We start from the raw sequence: 23,057 nt of genomic DNA, 5'->3' as shown, positions 1-23,057 counted from the left end.
ACTAACCAATCCTGTGGGAGCATCGCCGGAATTCGCTTTAGTTTCCGCGTGAATGGGCGGGCTCTAGAGGGCAGCTGTTGATTAGCTGTCCCTGAGGGGGCGTGTCCCAAATTGACCAATCTTATGGAAGCGTCGCCGGAGAGCGTTCTAATTTCCTCTTTAATGGGTGGGCTCTGAAGGGCCGCTGAGCGCAGGGAACTGTGGGTTGGTTGCTGAGGTGTATTGTGGGTAGAGTTCTGTTGCCACCGGGTTGTTGTGGTTGGGTTCATTGCTGCTGGCGCTGAAAGGACGCGGACAAAATGCCCGAGCGAGATAGTAAGTTTCGGGCCTTCTGCCCTTCTCTGCTTATATCGGTGTTGTTGGTGAGTGTGGGATTGAGTGAGGATGGAGAAGGGCCGTCTTGTGACTCTTGCAGCCTTAGGAAGCCCTTTCCCCCGGCTAGGCCTGGGCGCCTGACTGTTCCCAAGCCTAGTTCTTGCTGCAAATGACCAAAGGAGTTCTTTTGCCTGACTCTCCAGACCCGCCTTCCCTTTATCTTGGATTCTGCTAGTCTATCTATTGGAGTACCTCAGATGTCATCTCCGTGACATGCTTTACTGCCCCTAGGACGGTTTTAGGGGCTCCCTTTTCTGGGCTCCCGCTGTTCCTAGTGTCTTTCCTCGGTTGCGCTTACTTTATTATACCGTCGCTGTTCTTGCCTTTCTGTCTTAGTAGATTAGAGTCACTTTGACGGAGAAAAGCTTTGCACAGGATTAAAGACTGAATTAGTGTCAATCTTTTCTTCTCTCTCCTTAGGCGAGCCGTTTTCCAATCCTTTGGCCCCAGATGGCCACGATGTGGACGATCCTCACTCCTTCCACCAGTGAGTATCTCGGTGATCGGTTCTTGAAAATTATCTTGGCTGTGAGTAGAGTGGGGGGTGATGATGGTGAAGAGATTTTTTTTGTGAGCATGGATAGTCAAAATCTAAACAGCGTGCTCTTTATCTCTCTGTGATTTCAATGGGTTAATTCAGCTGCATGATAGAATTAGAGGGGAGACGGAGAGTTAATAGTCTTTTAAAAGTTGCTATTTATATTTGTTGGAAATTTTCTTTTTTAACTTTTTTTTTGGGGGGGGGGACACCACACTGAGCACTGCTCAGCGGTTTCTCCTGGCTCTGTGCTCAGGAATCTTGGTCTTGACTTTTGTCAAAGAAATCATTGTCAATAGACCAGTTCGAATTACTTAGTACTGGGGCTTGAGAGGTAGTACAGGGGTTAAGGTGCAGGCTTTGCATGTGGGGAAACCCTTTCTCAATTCCTGAGATTCCCTGAATATATAAACAAAATATGGTCCCCCAAGCACTGCCAGGGATACTTCCTGAGTGCAGTTCCAGGAAAGATGACCTGAACACCACCAATATGGCTAGAAACAAAATTTGGATTCCATTTATGAATTTATGGGACTTAAATTATTTCTAAGATTTTGTTATTAATGTTTTTTTTTTGTTTGATTGTTTTGGGGGCCACATCTGGTGATGTCCTGGGGTTATCTTGGCTCCACACTCAGAAGTTATTAGTGGTGATGTTGGGAGAACGATATGGGATGCTGCAATTGAACCTGTGTCATCTGTGTGCAAGACAAATGCCCACCTGCTGTACTATTGCTTTGACCTCTGCAGGCCTTCTTATACACAAGTTAGTTATTGCTTAAGCTAAATAAAACTGAACACATTTGGGCCCGGAGAGATAGCACAGCGGTGTTTGCCTTGCAAGCAGCCGATCCAGGACCTAAGGTGGTTGGTTCGAATCCCGGTGTCCCATATGCCCCCCCCCCCCCCCCCGTGCCTGCCAGGAGCTATTTCTGAGCAGACAGCCAGGAGTAACCCCTGAGCATCGCCGGGTGTGGCCCAAAAACCAAAAAAAAAAAAAAAAAAAAAAAAAACTGAACACATTTGCTGGATTATAGCATATAGATACTTAACTAACAGTAAATGCTGCCAAATTGCCTTTCAAATAGGCTATTTTATTTTATTTATATATCAGTATTTAAGCATCTTCTTGATTCCAATATCTATTTGATTAGTAAACTTTTTGTGTTTTGGCCATACCTATCGTAAGTTCAGGGTTTACTTCTGGCTCTGTGTTCATTTATCACTCCTGGCAGAGGTTGGGAGACCTTTTAGGGCTTTAGGGGTCAACTCGGGTCAGCTGCACTCAAACACACTGATTTATAATAGTCCCTGATCATTAAAATATATACGTTTGTGTGTTGGAATTGGTACCAAGGGTTGTTGGACAGTAATGGGCATAAATCTCAGAACCTCATATGTGGAAGTATGTTTTCTTTTTCTTATTAATACAGTATTTGTCTTCTCTGTCAAACCCTGAACCAACCATTTTTCCCAGGCAGCCTGGGGAAGTTCAGGAAGATGAACATATAGGGCAGAAGAGATACAGGAGAAATAGCTATAGGAGGTGGATTCCGCTTCTTCACATGGCGAAGAGGATGAGAAAGGCCACCATCAGACAAAAGAGCTCCATGGCCTCCGGATAGGGCAAAGCCCAGAATGCCATAGGAAAAGAACTGCTACTTCAAGGAAGGGTTCCTGGCATAACCGATGATGAGGCTTCCAAATACAGTTCCATTTCCAGTTCCAGTTCCAGAGCCAGCCACTACTGTGCCCCTACTGTGGCAGCCCTAGACCAATGAATTTGGCTGCTGTGTCGATATCCCTAGAAATGGAGCTAGTTTGGAGGTTGTGGCTCGGAACAAGTGAGGTCAAGGAGCATGGGGCTGAGAAGCTGCTGAGGCTCTCATCTGGTCCTTTTAGCACCACAGCAGACAGGGATCTGCTTAGCAACTGGGAAGTGTTCCTGACATGTGGAGGTGGAGACAAATCTGACGCAGGCATACATTTTTAAGGGATGACGGATTGTGGCAGGAAAGTTCAGATCTCTGGGAACTAATTTTTAACATCTTTGCCTTCTAGATCTAAGCTCACCAATGAAGACTTTAGAAAACTTCTCATGACCCCAAGGGCTGCACCTACTTCTGCACCACCCTCTAAATCACGTCATCATGAGTAAGTTCCATTGCGATCCACTCTGTTGCCTGTTTTTCCTGTGGAAAAGCTGGAGAACTAATTTTGGGGGTTTATTTTGGGGGGCAGTAGTGGGTTGGGCCACACCAGTGGTGCTTGGCATTACAGAGTAAAGGGTTACTCTGGGTTCTGCATTCAGGAATCACTTCTGGTGGGCTCAGAGGACCATATGGGGTTCTGGGGATTAAATCTGGGTGAGATGTATGCTATTCATTGTATGCTCCAGTTTTTGTGTATTATATATTTATTTATTTATTTTTGGAGCATGTCTTTAATTATAAAATCTGTGTCTTTCCTGGTACAATTTCAAGCATTGCAGAGCACTGATCATTGGGGAACAGCCCAGTACTGGCAGTCCTGATATTTATTGTTTTTTAAAAAAATATTTTGTTTTTTGAGCCACATTTGATGATTCTCAGGGATTACACCTGGCTCTGCACTCAGGAATTACTCTGGTGTGCTTAAGGGACATTAAGGGCTGCTGGAGAATGAACCCAGGTTGATGGTGTACAAGGCAAATGTCCTACCTTCTGGTCCCTGGGATATATCTTTTCTTTTTGTTTTTGGGCCACATCCAGTGGTGCTCGGGTTACTTCTGGCTCTGTACTCAGAGGTCATTTCTGGAGGAGCTCGGGGAATCATATGGTGTGCCGGAAACTGAACCTGGGTTGGTTGCATGCAAGGCAAACACCCTATTCACTCTGCTATCTGCTATCGCTTTAGCCCCTGGGAATTTTTTTTTTTTTTTTTTTTTTTTAGTTTTTGGGTCACACCCAGCAGCGCTCAGGGGTTACTCCTGGCTCTATGCTCAGAAATCGCTCCTGGCAGGCTCGGGGGACCATAGGGGTTGCCGGGATTTGAACCACCGACCTTCTGCATGCAAGGCAAACACTTTACCTCCATGCTATCTCTCCGGCCCTGACCCTGGGAATTTTTTAAATTGTCCTAAGGTAGTTGTGATATTTCTAAGGTCAGAGCCACTTATATACAAAAACTGACATGGGTCTCTGATGATTAAAACTCTGTTTAGTTCTTTCTTTTGTCTCAAAGCCATTCCCTTTGGGGTTAAGGGTCTGACAATATTTTATTAATAGTAAATTTCTTTCTTTTCTAGGATGCCAAGGGAGTATAATGAGGATGAAGATCCAGCTGCAAGGAGGAGAAAAAAGAAAAGGTGAAATAAGAATGGAAGAATGTTAGGTTTTAAGATGAATTTTGTTGGATGAGACAGGTCATAGGCAAGGTTTTCTTTATTTTTTAAATGATACTTTTATTTTTCAGGGGAAAGTGTGTGTGTGTGTGTGTATGTGTGTGTGTGTATGTGTGTGTGTGTGTGTACATGTATATATATATGTAGTAGAGTGGAAGTAGAGGACTCTTTTTTTGGGGGGGTGTCACACCTGGCAGCGCTCAGGTATTCAAACACTGACCTTCTGCAAATGCCTTACCTCCATGCTATCTCTCTAGCTGTCATGAGGATAAACTGATTGTACATGTTAGGCATTATTGCCTGACACATTATAATTACTTAAGAAATTTTGGATTCTGGGGCCGGCGAGGTGGCGCTAGAGGTAAGGTGTCTGCCTTGCAAGCACTAGCCAAGGAAAGATCGCGACTGCAGTTTGATCCCCCGGCGTCCCATATGGTCCCCCCAAGCCAGGGGCAATTTCTGAGCGCTTAGCCAGGAGTAAACCCTGAGCATCAAAAGGGTGTGGCCCAAAAAACAAAAAAAAAAAAAGAAAGAAAGAAAGAAATTTTGGATTCTATTTGTTTTTTTGTTTTGCTTTTTGGGCCACATCTGGTGACGCTCAGGGGTTATTTATAGCTATGTGCTCAGAAATTGCTCCTGGCTTAAGGGACCATACAGAATGCCGGGGGATCAACCATCCTAGGTAAGCGCTTGGAAGGCAAACGCCCTATAGCTTGCACCACCATTCTGGTCCCATTTTGAATTCTATTAAATACGATCTTTATATGATGCTAAACTCTCTGAACTTTGTACATTACTTTTTACTTCTCGTGTGTGGACTAGCAAGTAATGGTTTTTTTTTTTTTTTTGGCCACACTTGGTGATGCTCGGGAGTTACTACTGGCTATGTGCTCAGAAATTGTCCCATATGGGATGCCAGGGGATTGAACTGCTGTCCATCCTAGGTCAGCTGCATATAAGGCAAATGCCCTACCACTGTGCCACCTCTATGGCCCAGGAATGATTTATTTCCTGATTAACTTTGTAAAGTAATACAAATTTTAAAAATTTATGATTTTTTTTTGTTTGTTTTGTTTTGGGGTCACACCCGGGAGTGCTCAGGGGTTACTCCTGGCTCTATGCTCAGAAATTGCTCCTGGCAGGCTCAGGGGACCATATGGGAGGCCGGAATTCGAAACCGACCTTCTGCATACAAGGCAAACACCTTACCTTCATGCTATCTCTTTGGATCCAAATTCTTAATTTCTTAATAGCTATAGGAGTTAACTTAGGCTACCAAAATTTATACTTCAATAATGTCGTGCATGTTAAGTGGTATTAAAAAGTTCTGAGCGTCATAGGTATGGCCCAAAAAACAAAATAAAAAAAAAGTTCTGAAATTGGACCAGAGAGATAATATAGGAGTTAGGATACTTGTGTTGCATTTGGCTTACCCTGTTCAGTGACCTGGCACTGCATATGGTTCCCCAAGCATCATGAGGAATGATCCCTGAGCAAATATCCAGGAATAAGTCACAGATGGAGTATCCTAGGTAGCAGTGGAACAGCATATCTGTGAGCTGGAATATCTCGTAGTTCTTTCAGTGTAGAGGCTCAAGATTCTGTCAGGTCGGGCCCGGAGAGATAGCACAGCGGCATTTGCCTTGCAAGCAGCCAATCCAGGACCTAAGGTGGTTGGTTCAAATCCCGGTGTCCCATATGGTCCCCCGTGCCTGCCAGGAGCTATTTCTGAGCAGACAGCCAGGAGTAACCCCTGATCACTGCCGGGTGTGGCCCAAAAACCAAAAAAAAAAAAAAAAAAGATTCTGTCAGGTCTTTTGAGTACTCACCATCTGAGTTGTGTGAAGTTGCACAGTTGTGAACAGTTGGGATAGCCACTCATTTTCATTTCTCTGATTACAGTTATTATGCAAAGCTCCGTCAGCAAGAAATTGAGAGAGAGAGAGAGCTAGCAGAGAAGTACCGGGACCGGGCCAAGGAACGGAGAGATGGAGTGAACAAAGATTATGAGGAAACTGAGCTCATCAGCACCACAGCAAATTACAGGGCTGTGGGCCCTACTGCTGAGGCGTGAGTCCCAAGTGGTCTGGGGAGTGTTTCTCCCAGTGTCCCAGTTTGACATCCAGAAAGGACTATTTTAATGTGATCCCTTTCATATGCAGGGACAAATCAGCTGCTGAGAAAAGAAGACAGTTGATCCAGGAGTCCAAATTCTTGGGTGGTGACATGGAACACACCCATTTGGTGAAAGGCTTGGATTTTGCCCTCCTTCAAAAGGTGGATCTTTTTCATTTTTCACTTGGCTACCTAGGTTCTATCTCTTGCATATCATATGATTCTCTGGATACTGCTAGGAATGATTCTTGAATGTAGAGTCAGTAGTAACTCCTAAGCATTGCCAGGTGTGGCCCCCCAAAAAAACAAAACAAAACAAAAAAAATAAAGGTTATTGGTGTACCCTCTGTAGGATTGACTACTATTCATTCTTCATGTCTCAACCTTAATTTTATTTTCTTGGGGAGATCAGCATGATCACTTCCCACTTTTCACTTTGTAGATCTATACAAAACTCTTCTATTCATAGCCATTCACATACAACCATTTTATCTTGAAGTTTATTTGTTTTTGTTTCCATGTGTTGTCGGGAATCAAATACAGGTTCTCACTGCATATTATTTTCTTTGTTTTTTGGTGACACTCAGCAGTGCTAGGTGTTGCTACTGGGATGGTGTTGGATGACTAGGCTGTGCTAGGGGTGGAATCACAGGCTCTACATGCAAGACCTGCAATCCAACCTCTTGAGCCATCTCCTCTGCTCCTGCTGTAATTATAAATGGCTTAATTTATCTGTCTCCTGCTTTAAACTCCATTAGGGTGTTCAGAAGTTTGTTATATTATTTAGTATTGTGCTGTTAGTTCCTGTTAATATGACAGGTGATGTTTAGGTGGTGGCTTAGTAAATATACATATTAGGTGAATAGATTAAACCTGTTGTAAATCAGGGAGATATCAGCATCGTACCACATGCTTTTCATATTCAATACCTAACACTACTTAGTTCCTTGAGTACTCAGCTACGAGTAGCCCCTGAGCATTGCTCAGGGGCCCCAAAATGTAACAGTTATGGGACCAGATAGTACAGGAGGTAAGCAAGGCACTTGCTGTGACTTCGATCATATCTCTGGTACAGTGCATGGTCCAGTCAAAAGCCAGGAGCACCGCCAAATATGACCCCAAACCACCCCCTCACCAAAAAAGAAATAAAAACCAAAAAGACAACAGATACATAAATGTGTAAACCCTACATGCTTTCCTATTAGGTACGAGCTGAGATTGCCAGCAAGGAGAAAGAAGAGGAAGAACTAATGGAAAAGCCTCAGAAGGAAACCAAGTAGGTCAATGTCTGGGAGAGCTGGAGAATTAAGAAGTTAACCCCCCCCCCCCCCAGGGCCCGGAGAGATAGCACAGATCCAGGACCAAAGGTGGTTGGTACGATGTCCCATATGGTCCCCCGTGCCTGCCAGGAGCTATTTTTGAGCAAACAGCCAGGAGAAACCCCTGAGCACTGCCGGGTGTGGCCCAAAAACAAAAACAAAAAAAGAAGTTAGCCCCTGGGGCCAGAGCCCCAGGTATGGTATTTGCCTTGCATGAAGCCATACAGGACAGATGGTAATTGGCATCCATATGGTCCCCTGAGCCTGCCAGGAGTGATTTCTGAGCACAGAGCCAGGAGTAACCCCTGAGTACTACCAGGTGTGGCCCAAACCCCCCACCACAAAAAAAAAAAAAAAAAAAAAAAAAAAAAAAAAAAAAAGAATAGTCCCTGGGGCCTAAGTGGTGAGTGGTGGTGCAAGCTGTAGGATGCTTGCCTTGCACGCGCTAACCAAGGACAGAACTCGGTTCGATCCCCAGGCTCCTGTATGGTCCCCCCAGCCAGGGGCGATTTTTGAGCGCATAGCCAGGAGTACCCCCTGAGCATCCCTGGGTGTGGCCCAAAACCCCAAAAATAAATAAAAAAGAATAAGACTAAACTTAGTTGTGTTGTTTTTTAATCCTCTCAGGAAAGATGAAGATCCTGAGAACAAAATTGAATTTAAAACACGTTTAGGTAAGTGTATTTTCTACAGTAATGGCCGTGTATTGTAGTCAAATTGTAGGGAATTTAATGTTCTGGCTTTTTTTTCTGGGAGGGGGGGTCACACCTGGTGGTATTCGGGGTTACTCCTGGATCTGCGCTCAGAAGCTGCTCCTGGCAGGCCTGGGGGACCATAGGATGCTGTAATTTGAACCAGGGTCTGTCCTGTGTTGGCAGCATGCAAGGCAAATGTTTTACTGCTGTGCTATTGCTCCGGCTCCCATGATAATACTTCTTTTTTTTTTGTTTGTTTTTGTTTTTGTTTTTGGGCCACACCCAGCAGTGCTCAGGGGTTACTCCTGGCTGTCTGCTCAGAAATAGCTCCTGGCAGGCACGGGGGACCATGTGGAACACCGGGATTCGAACCAACCACCTTTGGTCCTGGATCGGCTGCTTGCAAGGCAAATGCCGCTGTGCTCTCTCTCCGGGCCCATGATAATACTTCTTTTTTTTTTTTTTTTTTTTTTTTTTTTGGTTTTTGGGCCACACCCGGCGGTGATCAGGGGTTACTCCTGGCTGTCTGCTCAGAAATAGCTCCTGGCAGGCACAGGGGACCATATGGGACACCGGGATTCGAACCAACCACCTTAGGTCCTGGATCGGCTGCTTGCAAGGCAAACACCGCTGTGCTATCTCTCCGGGCCCAGATAATACTTCTTTACTTCAATCTTCTTTCCCTTTTTTCCCCTTATCTGCTGTTTTTATAAAATACTTAACTAGAATTCAGAACATGGACTTCATTACATTGTTTTCAATGTCTCCTCAGTTCTGTTGGAAATTCTTGCAGATTGGAGCCTGTGCATTAAAATGAGTACAGTTAGGGATTACAAATTCAGAATCTACTGTTCTAAGAGGCCTATATTTGAAGATTAAATCATATTAGGCATGTGATTTTAGAATCTTACACTTCTTAGGACATGTCTGTCTATTTTCAAAAATAGGGTTAATGGGGCTAGAGAGAGAGCACAGCAGTAGGGCATTTGCCTTGCACTCTGCCAAATCCAGGATGGATAATGGTTTGAATCCCAGCATCCCATGTGGTCCCCAAGCCTGCCAGGAGCGATTTCTGATCAAAGAGCCAAGAGTAGCCAACCCCTGAGCGCTGCCGGGTGTGACCCAAAACCAAAAAAAAAAAAAAAAAAAAAAGACGAAGAGATGGTACAATGGGTAGGGTACTACTGCCTTGCATGTGTCCAATACAGGTTTGATTCCTGGCATCCCATTTGGTCCCCAAAGCACTGCCATGAGTAACTCCTGAGCATCATTGGGTGTGACATTAAAACTAAAACTAAAACAAAATGCAAAGTATCTTATGGGATTATTGGGAGACAATATAGTTAATATGAATTTTATATTGAACTTGTAATTTTTTTATTACCAAGATTATAGTACATAGTAAATCTATTATAGTCAATTGAAGCTTGATTATACCTTTGAGAGGTCATTGTAGAAGAGTGGATCAGAGTTCAGGCTTTTGAGTTAGTTTGCCTAGTCCCATTTGTTGTATCACTTGGTAGTTATATAATTTTGAGTAAATAATTTAACTGTTTTTTTAATCAATTAACAGAAAAAATAACTCCCACTTCATAGGGATGTTAAACCTAAATAAAGCATAGCATGCACTGCATTTCACTTTCTGGGTAGTTGTTTAGTCAAAAGCACTGTTATCCTGGAAGGTTCTCATCAGGCCTTGTTCTTTGCTCTTTGTACAGGCCGTAATGTTTACCGAATGCTCTTTAAGAGCAAAGCCTATGAGAGGAATGAGCTGTTCCTGCCGGGCCGCATGGCTTATGTGGTGGACCTAGATGATGAGTATGCAGACACAGATATCCCCACCACTCTTATCCGAAGCAAGGCTGATTGCCCCACCATGGAGGTGAGTCATTGCAGTCCTGAGAGTCTCACAAGCCTCAGCTGTGATTCTACCCTGACTCTCATCTCCCAAGTACTGTCTATTTCTTACCTTCTGAGTTACACCGTTCATTCACTTCATTCCAATTACATTAATAGCTTTCCATTCTAAGCCATTGTTTCTTGTTAGCTTATTACTAATCATGTCTTTTTTTTGTTTTGTTTTGTTTTTTTTGTTTTTTGGGCCACACCCGGCGATGCTCAGGGGTTACTCCTGGCTGTCTGCTCAGAAATAGCTCCTGGCAGGCACGGGGGACCATATGGGACACTGGGATTCGAACCAACCACCTTTGGTCCTGGATCGGCTGCTTGCAAGGCAAACGCCGCTGTGCTATCTCTCCGGGCCCGTCATGTCTTTTTTTTTTTACTTTATGGGAGTATTTGGGATGTATGCTTTACACCTGTAAGGCAAGAGCTCTACCACTGGGCTACAATCCTAGCCCTTGCTGCAGCTTGTTTTTTTTTTTTTTTTTTTGGTTTTTGGGTCACACCCGGCAGCGCTCAGGGGTTACTCCTGAAATTGCTCCTGACAGGCTCGGTGGCGGTGGTGGAGGGGGGAACGAGACCATATGGGATACCGGGATTTGAACCGCCGTCCTTCTGCATGCAAGGCAAATGTCTTACCTCCATGCTATATCTCCAGCCCCACAGTTTTTTTTTTTTTTTGGTTTTTGGGCCACACCTGGTGATGCTCTAGGGTTACTCCTGGCTTAGAAATCCCTCCTGGGACCAAAGAGATAGCATGGAGGTAAGGCGTTTGCCTTTCATGCAGGAGGTCATTGGTTCGAATCCCGGTGTCCCATATGGTCCCCCGTGCCTGCCTGGAGCAATTTCTGAGCCTGGAGCCAGGAATAACCCCTGAGCACTGCCGGGTGTGATCCAAAAACCACACACACACACACACACACAATAAGGGGCCGGGAAGGTGGTTCTAGAGGTAAGGTGTTTGCCTTGCAAGCACTAGCATAGGATGGACCACAGTTCAATTCCCGGCGTCCCATATGGTCTCCCCAAGCCAGGGGCGATTTCTGAGCCCATAGCCAGGAGTAACCCCTGAGCATCAAACGGGTGTGGCCCGAAAAACCAAAAAAAAAAAAGAAATCCCTCCTGGCTTAGGGACCATATGGGATGCCAGCGGATCAAATCGCAGTCTGTCCTAGGTTAGTGCGTGCAAGGCAAATGCCCTACCACCTGTGCCACCACTCTGGCCCCCTTGCTACAGCTTTTGTTGATATTTAATTAATTAATTTATTTTTGTGGCATCCTCATGATACTCCCAACTCAGTACTTGGGAGAGTGCTGGAAATTGAACTTGGGCCTAAACATGCAAAACATGATCTACAGCCTACAGAACCATCTCCCTATCCAGCTCAGTGAAAAAAAAAATTTATTTATTTATTTTTTTTTTGTGGTTTTTGGGTCACACCCAGCAGTGCTCAGGGGAAACTCCTGGCTCTATGCTCAGAAATTGCTCCTGGCAGGCACAGAGGACCATATGGGAAGCCGGATTCGAATTGATGACCTGCATGAAAGGCAAATGCCTTACCTCCATGCTATATCTCCGGCCCCCCCCCAAATTTTTATTATTATTAATTTATTTAGTTTGTTGGGGGGGGCAGTGTCTTCACTGCCGCTACTCCAGAATTACTCCTGGATCTACACTTAGGAATCATTTCTGATGGGCTTGGAGGTCCATATGGAATTCCAGGATCAAATCTGTGTTAGCATATTCAAGGCAAGTGCCTTACCTGATGTATCTCTAGGTAAAACAGGTTATTTATTTATTTATTTTAAACTTGATTGATTGGTTGTTGGGCCACACCCAGTGGCTTTCTGGAGTCACTCCTTGCTCTACACTTAGGATTCGCCCCTGGCAGGCTAGGGACCATATGGGTGCCAGGAATCAAATCAGGTCCTTCCCAGGTCAGCTGCATGCAAGGCAAACATCCTGCTGCTGTGTTTCTCTCCAGTCCTGGTAAAACATTTTAAAGGAGTCTCCTAGTTTCCTTACTTCCAATCAGGTTTTCTTTCAATACATTTTTTTAAATTTTAATTATTGGTTGATTGGTTTTGGGCCACATGCAGCAGCGCTCAAGGGTCTCTCCTGGATTCTGCATTCAGAGATCGCCCCTGGCAGGCTTGGGGATCACTGGGAATCTAACCAGGTCCCTCCTGGGTCAGCAGCATGCAAGGCAAATGCCCTACTGCTGTGATAGCCCCTCTTTCAATATATTTTTAATTATTTAATTTATTTTGGTTTATGGGTCACATTGGCTGTGCCTCAGGGATTATTCCTGACTCTGTGCTTAGAAATTATTCCTGGGCCCGGAGAGATAGCACAGCGGCGTTTGCCTTGCAAGCAGCCGATCCAGGACCAAAGGTGGTTGGTTCTAATCCTGGTGTCCCATATGGTCCCCCGTGCCTGCCAGGAGCTATTTCTGAGCAGACAGCCAGGAGTAACCCCTGAGCACTGCCAGGTGTGACCCAAAAACCAAAAAAAAAAAAAAAAAAAAAAAAAAAAGAAATTATTCCTGGCAGTCTCAGGGGGACCTTCTGGTGCCTGGAGTGGAACTCTGAACCTCATCTATACAAGAGAGCCACATCCTGTCACACTTTTTTTTTTTCTTTTTGAGCATTACTAAGTAGTGCTCTGGAGGCCTGACTGGCATTCAGAAGGCATGATTTGACTGGCATTCACTGCAAGGAAGGAACACTGCTTAGGCCTTGCAATGCAGGAAGTAACCAGGGCCACCTACCAGCAGTGCTGGTGGTCTCCAGAAATAGAGACATGAAATTTGGGGTGCCATGAAGTTCCTGGGATTGAACCAGGGTTGACCTGTGATCTGAACCCTCATACTCTTTAGTCATTAATTCTCCCATCTCTCTGTGTGCTCTTCGTTATAAGTAAGTTTTATACTTGATTGAGCACTCATTTCAGGATACACTTTCTGACCTTTTTTTTTGTTTTTGAGCCACAGCCGGTGATGCTCAGGGCTTACTCCTGGTTCTGTGCTTAGGAATCATTCCTGGAGTTGCTCAGGGGACCATAAACTCTATGCCAAGATTTTTTTGTTTGTTTTTGGGCCACACCCTGTGATGTTCAGAGGTTACTCCTGGCTATGTGCTCAGAAATTGCTCCTGGCTTGGGGGACCATATGGGATGCTGGAGATTGAACCGAGGTCTGTCTGGGTCAGCCACCTGCAGGCAAGCACCCTACCATTGTGCTGCTGCTTCCGCCCAAGATTGTTGTTTTAATTTTTTTTTTTAAGTTTTGGGGTCACACCCGGCAGCTCTCAGGGGTTATTCCTGGCTTTGTACTTAGAAATCTCCCCTGGCAGGCTGGGGGACCATATAGGATGCCAGGAATCCAACCAGGTTCATGCCCCACTGCTGTGCTATCTCTCTGGCCCCTTGTTTTTAATTTCAGGCCATACTCAGTAGTGCTTATTTAGTATTCCAGGACATTGTTCTGGAAACCAATAGTGCTAAGGATCAAACCCAGGGCACTTGCATGCAAACCATGTACTCTCAGCTCTTGGGGATATCTCCCTGGCCCTAAAGCCAGCATCTTTTTTGTGACTTAGGAATCATTGTACCATTTGGTCTTTGCAGCCACTTTACTCTTTTCTTCATTATCCTGGCTTCCTTCAATTCTGTAGATTTACTCTTGTATCTTAAAGTCTTCATTTGTCTCAATGTCCTTCCATAATACTTCTTTCTATCTTGTCTAGTAAATTGGAACTCATTCTTTAATTGTTAAGTGATTGAGTGAATGAATAAATGGTGATTTCTTTTCTTTAGACTAACATTTTGTTTCTTGGGGTTTTCAAGGCTAACATTATTGTTTTATTGGTTTTTCAGGCCCAGACCACACTGACAACAAATGACATTGTCATCAGCAAGCTCACACAAATCCTCTCCTACTTGAGGCAGGGCACTCGTAACAAGAAGCTCAAGAAGAAAGATAAAGGTACTATGGAAGGCTAAGGAGAGAAACCTTGTTCCTAGACTGGCATTTTAGGGTGGACCTGAGGTCTTTTGGAGTCTTCTTTCTGTATTATATAAGAAGGCTTCTTTCTAGGGAGCAGAGAAAATTAGAAATAGTGGAACTTTGGCAAGGAGATGGCATCCAGGCTCTTCGCTTGACTTGTTAGGAAGCAGTGGGTTCATTTTTGAGGAGGGAATGAGTCACTTTCATTGTCTTATTTCCTAAGCAAAAAGGTTTAAAACAGGCATGTATGGAGTAGGAGAGAGTTAAAGTGCTTATCTTGCATGTAGTAGACCTTGGTTTGATCCCACATTGCTTAGTTTCCCACTCTGGAAGTGACTCCAGAGTATAGGGGCTGGGAATAGCCCCCAAGCACATTTAAATGTGGCCCCAAGTTTCCCCACCGTAACTAGATACATAAAAAAGAGAGCTCAATAGATAAGATTGTGCTTTGTCTACAGAAGTCCAGGCTTTGATCCTTGGCTCTGAATCATCCCAGAGCACCAATAGCCCAGAGCACCCCCATGTGTTGCCCATAAAATAAAATTGAATTGGGGTGGAGAGAAAGTTATGAGGGTAATTCGCTTGCCTTGCATGCGGCTGACCTGGGTTTGATCTCTGTCATACTATATGTTCCTCCAGGAGTCAGTAGGAATGATTGCTTAGTGCAGAGCCAAGGGTAACCCCTGAGTACTCCCCTTCCAAAAACTAAACAACTAAATTAAAAGGCATTTATAGCAGGAGAACAGGAGAGAATATAATAAATTTAATGTGATTTTTGTTACTTTGGGGGGACATACCTGGTGGCACTCAGGTGTTACTCCTGACTCTGCACTCAGAAATTGCTCCTGGCAGATTTAGGGAACCATATAGGGTGCTGGGGATTGAATCTGGGTCCATTTTGGGTCAGTGGTGCACAAGGCAAATGCCCTACTGCTGTGCTATTGCTCTGGCCCGTGTTTTTTTTTTTTGTTGTTGTTGTTTTTTTTGTCTTTGGGCCATACCCGTTTGACGCTCAGGGGTTACTCCTGGCTATGAGCTCAGAAATCGCTCCTGGCTTGGGGGGACCATATGGGATGCCGGGGGATCGAACCATGGTCCGTCCTACGCTAGCGCTTGCAAGGCAGACACCTTACCTCTAGCACCACCTTCCCGGCCCCTCCGGCCCATATTTTTGTATTTTTTAGTTTTTATTTGATTTTTGGGTCACACCTGGCAGCGCTTGGGTTCCTCCTGGCTCTATGTCAGAAACTGCTGCTGACAGGCACAGGGGACCATATGGGATGCTGGGATTCGAACCACTGTCCTTCTGCATGTTAGGCAAATGCCCTACCTCCATGCTATCTCTCCGGCCCCCTTGTTTTTGTTTTTGTTTTGGTGTGGGGGGAATTGGGACATACTCCATAATGCTCTTGGCTCTGTCCTCAAGAATGGTGGTGTTCAAGGGACTATATGGTGGGGTTCTGGGAATCAAACCCTGCTCAACTATATGCTGACTTTCCTCCAGCCCTGTTTTTATTTTTTATTTTTTTATTTATTTAATTTTTTTTTTTTTTTTTGGTTTTTGGGCCACACCCGTTTGACGCTCAGGGGTTACTCCTGGCTAAGTGCTCAGAAATTGCCCCTGGCTTGGGGGGACCATATGGGACGCCGGGGGATCGAACCGTGGTCCGTTCCTTGGCTAGCGCTTACAAGGCAGACACCTTATCTCTAGCGCCACCTTCCCGGCCCCCTTTTTTTTTTTTTTTTGGTTTTTGGGCCATACCCGGTGACGCTCAGGGATTATTCCTGGCTATGTGCTCAGAAATCGCTTCTGGCTTTGGGGACCTTATGGGATGCTGGGGATCGAATCGAGGTCCATCCTGGATCAGCTGCGTGCAAGGCAAATGCCCTACTGCTGTGCTATCTCTCTGGCCCCATTTTTTTTTTTTTTGGATGGTGGGCGGTGCAATACCTGGTGGTATTCTGAAGACTATGGTTCTGGGGGTTGAACCAGTGTCAGCTGCATTCAAAGCAAATGCTGTAACTCTTTAGTGTGATTAATTCAGAAGTGTTTTTCTCCCCCTTTTTAAAATGTTTTAGGGAAGCTGGAAGAGAAGAAACCTCCCGAGGCTGACATGAAGTATGTACCCAACCCCACTGACTGACTCGAGATGGTGGGGATCAGCCTCTGTTTCTTGTCCTTTGTATCTGGGGAAGGCCTGATAGGAGAATCTAGAGAAGTGGCCAAGGAAAATAGGGATTTATGAGTTTGACATCTAATTGCTATTTGCCTAGTATATTTGAAGACATTGGAGACTACGTACCTTCCACAACCAAGACACCACGGGACAAAGAGCGGGAGAGATATCGAGAACGGGAACGTGATCGTGAAAGGGACAGAGATCGTGACAGAGAGCGGGAGCGAGAACGAGAGCGGGAGCGAGAACGGGAGCGAGACCGTGAGAGAGAGGAGGAAAAGAAGAGACATAGCTACTTTGAAAAGCCAAAAGTGGATGATGAGGTGATATGTGGGCCCTTGGTATCAGGTACCTGAGCACCTGTCTTTGCTGGCCCAGGCAGGTTCAAGTTCTCTCCACTATGTAAACAACTCAAGGCTCCACAGCAGCAACTGGGGGCAATTAATTTAGTGTAGGAACCATCCTGGGAATGGTGGGTAGGGAATTAATTCAGTCTGGGGGAGGGATGAATGGAGTCCTTCATGGTGACACTCATCTAAGTTTCTTTTTCTTTCTAGCCCATGGATGTTGACAAAGGTGGGTGTAAAGGCTGCAAGAGCAGCAGAGCTGCAAGGCTGCAAGGGCCAGGGGACCCGACTGCCGGGTGGGGTGAGGTCACCACCCAGGGAGCCAAAAAGTAGTCACCTGGGACCTCATCTCGGCTGCCCAGGAGAGAAAGATAGAGACTAAGTATCTTTTATTCCAGTCTCATTCTGAAGTCTGCAGGTGCAGGGGTGGTGGTGGTGTTTCCCCAAGAGATAGAGGTAGTAATTCACCAGCCAGAGAGGGCCAGGTTCAAGAGAGAGGGGAGGGGAAGGTGAAGGGGTGGAAGAAGGTGCTATACCCCCAAACTGTTGCCTATTATAGGGGGCATATCCAAGTCCAATTACTATTACATCAACAGTGGATTGTGCCCAAAAAGGTGTATTATATCCATCCATTGATTCTTGTCCTACATTTCTCCGGTCTGACCTCAGCATTGGCAGTTTGGCACCTAAGTTCTCAGAAAATCCAAATCTTACTTTACAGGATAGACGAAACTATGAGTCTGGTGTTCCCTCCAAGGTCCTGTGCAGAATCGATCATATTTGGTCTCTTACATAGAATTCCTCTAGCAGTAGGGTTCTGAGGGCAGGAAGCAATTTTAAAACATGGTTTGGACACCCTACTCCATTTCAGCCAGAGTAAGTCATTATTAGTTAAAATGTGATGAAAATTCTGTGATCTAAAAAAGGTTTGGTTGCTTTAAAAAATGTAACGAAGGGACCGGGCACATGGGTCAGAACTAGAGTGCTTGGCTTGCATGTGTGAGACTGGATTTGATCCCACCCAGAACTGCAAGAAAAGGTGATGAATGCCAGAGGTTGAAAACATGTTGATGGGAAGCGATTGTGAGTTTTTAGTTTAAAAGCCTGAATAGAATTTTTCCTTTAGGGCCTGGATCTGCCAAGGATTTAATCAAGTCCATCAATGAAAAGTTTTCTGGGTCCACTGGCTGGGAAGGCACCGAATCATATCCTTTTATGTACTGTGTTCCACAGAACAGTTCCACCTCCCCATTTCCCACTCTTCACCTCCTGGCCATCCCACTTTTTCCTTCTGCTGAATTTGATGCCCCTTCTTTGTTTTGTTTTGGGGCCACAGTCGGTGACACCCAGGGGTTACTCCTGCTCTGTGCTCAGAATTTGCTCCTGGCTTGGGGAACCATATGGGACACCAGGGATCGAACCCAGGACCATCCTGGGTAGCAGCATGCAAAGCAAATGCCCTACTGCTGTGCTACCACTCTGGCCCCTGATGCCTTTTCTTTTTTTTTTTTTTTTTTTTTTGGTTTTTGGGCCACACCCGTTTGACGCTCAGGGGTTACTCCTGGCTATGTGCTCAGAAATCGCCCCTGGCTTGGGAGGACCATATGGGACGCCGGGGGATCGAACCTCGGTCCTTCCTTGGCTAGCGCTTGCAAGGCAGACACCTTACCTCCAGCGCCACCTACCCGGCCCCAACCTGATGCCTTTTCTAAGAGGTTTGCAGTCCTACCTGAAGAGTTTTTCTGTGAGGAATTTTAGGTGTTGGCCTTACTTGCTTGAAGTTTTTTTTGTAAGAGATACAATTAAATTTCTTTAACATAGCTTAAGCTGAAGAAGCCAGAGGACAAGAAGCAGCTTGGAGATTTCTTTGGGATGTCCAACAGTTATGCTGAATGCTACCCAGCCACGTATGTGGGATCCTTTTAAAAAAGGAGGCTATGGGGCGGTGGGGTGATGGTAGCAATAGTACAATAGATAGCTTGCATGCAGCTGACCTGGGTCCAATCCCCAGCATCTCATTGTTGCCCTAACTCCTAATTCATGAATACAGCTAGAAATCAGTCCTTAGCACCACCTGGTGCGGCCCAAATATTCAAAAAGAAGGAAACTTGGGGTGATTTGAGAAAAAGCTGGGTGATAAGGTAGAAATTTGATTTGCTTGGCCCCAGAGACACTTTACACATGAGGATTGTTTTATTAGTTTTAAATGCAAAAACTATCTGGGTGGTTTCTATCTAGGGGTATTGCATCTTAAGTAACATATGCACAAAATGTGTGGGTATATTGTGTTTACCTGTTGTTGCTTTTTATTTTTTAGAATGGATGACATGGCTGTGGACAGTGATGAGGAAGTGGATTACAGCAAAATGGACCAGGTTGGAGCTGGAGGATGGATTGGGAATCTACTCTTTAATACATATCCCTTATTTGCTCTTCTAATGTGTGTTTCACTTACTAGGCCTCCTCTGCCTCAGCTGCAAAGGGAACAGAAACATTGTGGGGACAGAATGGATTATTTTTTTATTTTTTTATTTTTTTTGGTTTTTGGGTCACCCCTGGCTCTGCTCAGAAGTTGTTCCTGGCAGGCTCGGGGGACCATAAAGGATACTGGAATTCGATCCAGGGTCTGTCCAGTGTTGGCCACTTGCAAGGCAAACATCTTACTGCTGTGCTATCTCTTTGGCCCCGGATTAATTTTTTTTTTTTTAAGAGACTGCCCAATGCTGGGCATACAGCTCAGTGACTAGAGTACATGTGCCATATGTATGAAGCCTTGGGCTCAGTTTCTAGCCCTCCTCAGGGCTGAGAATGCTTTGTATGCTGCCCAAAAGGTACAACTGTTAATGTGCATAGGAGTAGAGAACCAAGTAAACAGTCCTACCTGAAGAATAGTGCACAAGAGACCTGAGAGATAGTACAGTGGGTAGGGTATTCGGCTTGCATGTTTGATCAACATGCTACTCAGGTTTGATCCTCAGCATCATATATGGCCTCCCAAGCACTTCAAGGAATAATTCTTGAGTACAGAGCCAGGAGTAACCCCTGCCCACTGCAAAGTATGACCCAAAGCAAAAAACAAGGGGGGGGAGGGACACACAAAATCAAGTGAGTCCAGATTTTATTTTCTACTGTGTGCTAAACTTTGATTTCTTTTTTGTTTGTTTGTTTGTTTTTGGGCACACACGGCAGTGCTCAGGGGTTACTCCTGGCTGTTTGCTCAGAAATAGCTCCTGGCAGGCACAGGGGACCATATGGGACACCAGGATTTGAACCAACCACCTTTGGTCCTGGATCAGCTGCTTGCAAGGCAAACACCGCTGTGCTATCTCTCCGGGCCCTAAACTTTGATTTCTATCCTTCAGCAGGACAGAAGAATTGAGTCTTTAGCAAAATAACTATTTTATTGAGGATTGAATTTTCTTTTATTTTTCTCAAAATAAAAACGTGGCTAGAGCTGTTGTACAGCAGGTGCGGTGCTTTCCTTGCATGTGGCAGGCCTGGGTTCAATTCCCAGCACCCTATACGGTCCTATGAACCTTCTAGGAGTGATCCCTGAATATAGATTCAGGAGTAAGCTATAAACACCTCCAGGTGTTACCCAAAAAAAACAGAAACATGATTGAGGGATGAGGCTTAGTTGTAGAGTATCTGCTTCATTTGTATGAGCCCTAGATTCAGTCTCCAGTACCCTCCCTCTTACATCTCAAAAAAAGAAAAACCAAAATAGAAGAATAGATTTGTGGCTCACCTGGCAGAAGTCAGGACTTACTCCTGGCTCTGTGCTCAAACATCACTCCTGGCAGGGCTCAGGGGACAGTATATGGTGCTGGAGCTCCAACTTGAATTTGCTTCATACAAGGAAAGCACTCACTTATATACTATCACTCTAGCCTCAAAAGAACAAAAATTGTTTCAAAATTCTGTTCCATTTCCATTATCCTTGTTCTCAGTTTATTGTAAATGTTAGGATTATGATTTAATTCTGTCTTAGAGTGTTTTTATCACGGCTTTGCCATTTTTTGTGGCCTTGCTCATTTTATTTTTGATTAACACATGGCAATGTTCAGGGGTCATTTCTGGCTCTGCACTCAAATTACTTTTGATGGTGCTTGGCAGATCATTTGGGATGCTAAGGATCAAACCCAGATTGACCTGCATGCAAGGCAACATCCTACCTGATGTACTATCACTCTGGTCTCCTTGCTAATTTACTGCTTAAGCCTTAGTTTCCTCAACCAGGAAAACCAAGAAAAGTATAGTTTTTGTTTTTTTTTGTTTTTGTTTTTGTTTTTTTTTGAGGCCACACCCGTTTGATGCTCAGGGGTTACTCCTGGCTAAGCGCTCAGAAATTGCCCCTGGCTTGGGGGACCATATGGGATGCCAGGGGATCGAACCGTGGTCCTTCCTTGGCTAGCGCTTGCAAGGCAGACACCTTACCTCTAGTGCCACCTCGCTGGCCCCGTATAGTTCCTTCTTAATATAGTTATTTTTGTTTTTTTGGGTAGACAGCATACCTTGCAGTGTTCAGGGCTTATTCTGGCTTTGTGTTCCAGGATCACTCCTGGAGTGGCTCTGGGCACCAGGGATGGAACCTATGTTGTCTTTACCCACTGTATTATAGTTCTGACCCTTAATAGAGATTTTAGAATAGTTGTGTAAGATACATATTTAGTGATTATAATCTTTTTTGTTTTTGTTTAATGGCTCCTGGCTCTATATTCGGTGATCACTCATGGTGGGCTCAGCAGATCATATAGGGTGCTTGGGATCAGTTGAACCTGAGCTGACCATGAGCGAGGCAAATGCCCTACCCACTGTACCATTACACCAGCACCTGTGGTTAGACTATTGCCTAGCACATATTAGGTACATAGTAAGCATTTATTAGGTAGGACTTATGAATAAATGTGTTAGACCCTGACTTTAATCAAGGACAGCTAGATTTTCATTATCATTGATGTCTCTTCCTTCCCCATCTGCTATTTTGTTCTGCAATAGGGTAACAAGAAGGGCCCTTTAGGCCGCTGGGACTTTGACACCCAGGAGGAATACAGTGAATATATGAACAACAAAGAGGCTTTGCCCAAGTGAGTTGCTACTATGACCTTGGGAGTGAGGGGTGGGGGGTGGCTGGTGATGGAGTAGACAAACCTACAACAGATTACATAGTATTGTCCCCTCTCTGGAAGCAGTTTGTTCCTGGGAACTACTTGTTACTGCTAAACAATATCTGATGCCTTCTTCCCCTAACTAATTTTTTTCTCAGAGCTGCATTCCAGTATGGCATCAAGATGTCAGAAGGGCGAAAGACTAGGCGCTTTAAGGAAACAAATGACAAGGCAGAACTTGATCGTCAGTGGAAGAAGATTAGTGCAGTAAGTGAATCTACCTCTTAGATGGGAGGGCCTTGGCTGAGAGGAGACATTGACCCACTGAATGGAGTAGAATGGAGTGGAGTGGAAGGTAGGAGGTGGGGGAAGAATTGGTGGGCCATGGGAATAGGAAAGGTCAATTTTGGGCCTCAGTAGGCCATATAATATTGGCTCGGCTGAGAGGAGACACTGACCAATGGAGTGGAGTGGAGTGGAGTGGAGTGGAGTGGGGCAGGAGGTGGGAGGAGAATTGGTGGGCCATGGGAATAAGAAAGAGGTCAATTTTGGGTCTCAAAAGGCCATACAATTAATTACCAGCTCTAAATGTTTCTGAATTTTTTCAGATCATTGAGAAGAGGAAGAAAATGGAAGCTGATGGGTGAGTAGCCTTATTATTATTGCTCTGTGGAATGTTGGGAACCACCTAGTATATTGATTTGACTCTTTTCTTCTCTCATTGCAGGGTTGAGGTCAAAAGACCAAAATATTAATCTCCAGTGTCTTGTAAAAAGAATATTTACAAACAAGGATGTATGTCCTATTACTCTTTCTTCAGTTTCCAGAAGAGTAGAGGTGGTTGTTTTTTTGTTTTGTTTTGTTTTTGTGAATGTTTGTAAACTCTTACTGTGTAATTATTTGGATCCATTAAAATTGGTTAACTTGGGACACAAGTGGTGAAGTACATGCCTTGAGTGTGAGGCCCTAGGGCCAATCCCTGATTTCACATTGCCATCTTTCCCCTAGCACTTCTGATAGTGGCCCTAATGGAACTCTGAACATCTCCAGGAGTAGTAAATAAAGTAAATAAAGACAATTTATTTAACTTGC

The 23,057-nt window shown here is 44.8% G+C and overlaps 1 protein-coding gene and 1 pseudogene across 1 annotated transcript; one reads left to right on the top strand and one right to left on the bottom strand.

Annotated features, from left to right (window-relative positions):
* Window positions 1-217: 217 nt before the first annotated feature.
* Window positions 218-23,037, top strand: IK (IK cytokine). The gene is made up of 20 exons (XM_049786005.1): window positions 218-315; window positions 796-862; window positions 2,975-3,067; window positions 4,200-4,259; window positions 6,198-6,365; window positions 6,458-6,572; window positions 7,616-7,686; window positions 8,357-8,403; window positions 10,143-10,306; window positions 14,204-14,312; window positions 16,413-16,452; window positions 16,608-16,833; window positions 17,068-17,086; window positions 17,984-18,062; window positions 18,684-18,764; window positions 19,175-19,232; window positions 21,856-21,944; window positions 22,124-22,232; window positions 22,574-22,608; window positions 22,693-23,037. Exons 1-20 carry the CDS (start codon window positions 300-302, stop codon window positions 22,718-22,720), a joined length of 1,674 nt encoding a protein of 557 aa, XP_049641962.1. The 5' UTR covers window positions 218-299; the 3' UTR covers window positions 22,721-23,037.
* On the bottom strand, window positions 2,347-2,921 carry LOC126027065 (ATP synthase F(0) complex subunit C2, mitochondrial-like; annotated as a pseudogene).
* Window positions 23,038-23,057: the final 20 nt, after the last annotated feature.

Source organism: Suncus etruscus, chromosome 14 (assembly GCF_024139225.1).
Source record: "Suncus etruscus isolate mSunEtr1 chromosome 14, mSunEtr1.pri.cur, whole genome shotgun sequence".
Lineage (NCBI taxonomy): Eukaryota > Metazoa > Chordata > Mammalia > Eulipotyphla > Soricidae > Suncus > Suncus etruscus.
Note: the sequence above shows the minus strand (reverse complement) of the source record. Positions and strands in the feature narration are given on the sequence as shown.

What these genes read in the sequence shown, in the direction of transcription:
- IK (XM_049786005.1), top strand. An exon ending in AAGCCTCAGAAGGAAACCAA is followed by an intron (nt 7,687 to 8,356) that starts GTAGGTCAATGT and finishes TAATCCTCTCAG; the next exon opens with GAAAGATGAAGATCCTGAGA. An exon ending in TGAATTTAAAACACGTTTAG is followed by an intron (nt 8,404 to 10,142) that starts GTAAGTGTATTT and finishes CTCTTTGTACAG; the next exon opens with GCCGTAATGTTTACCGAATG.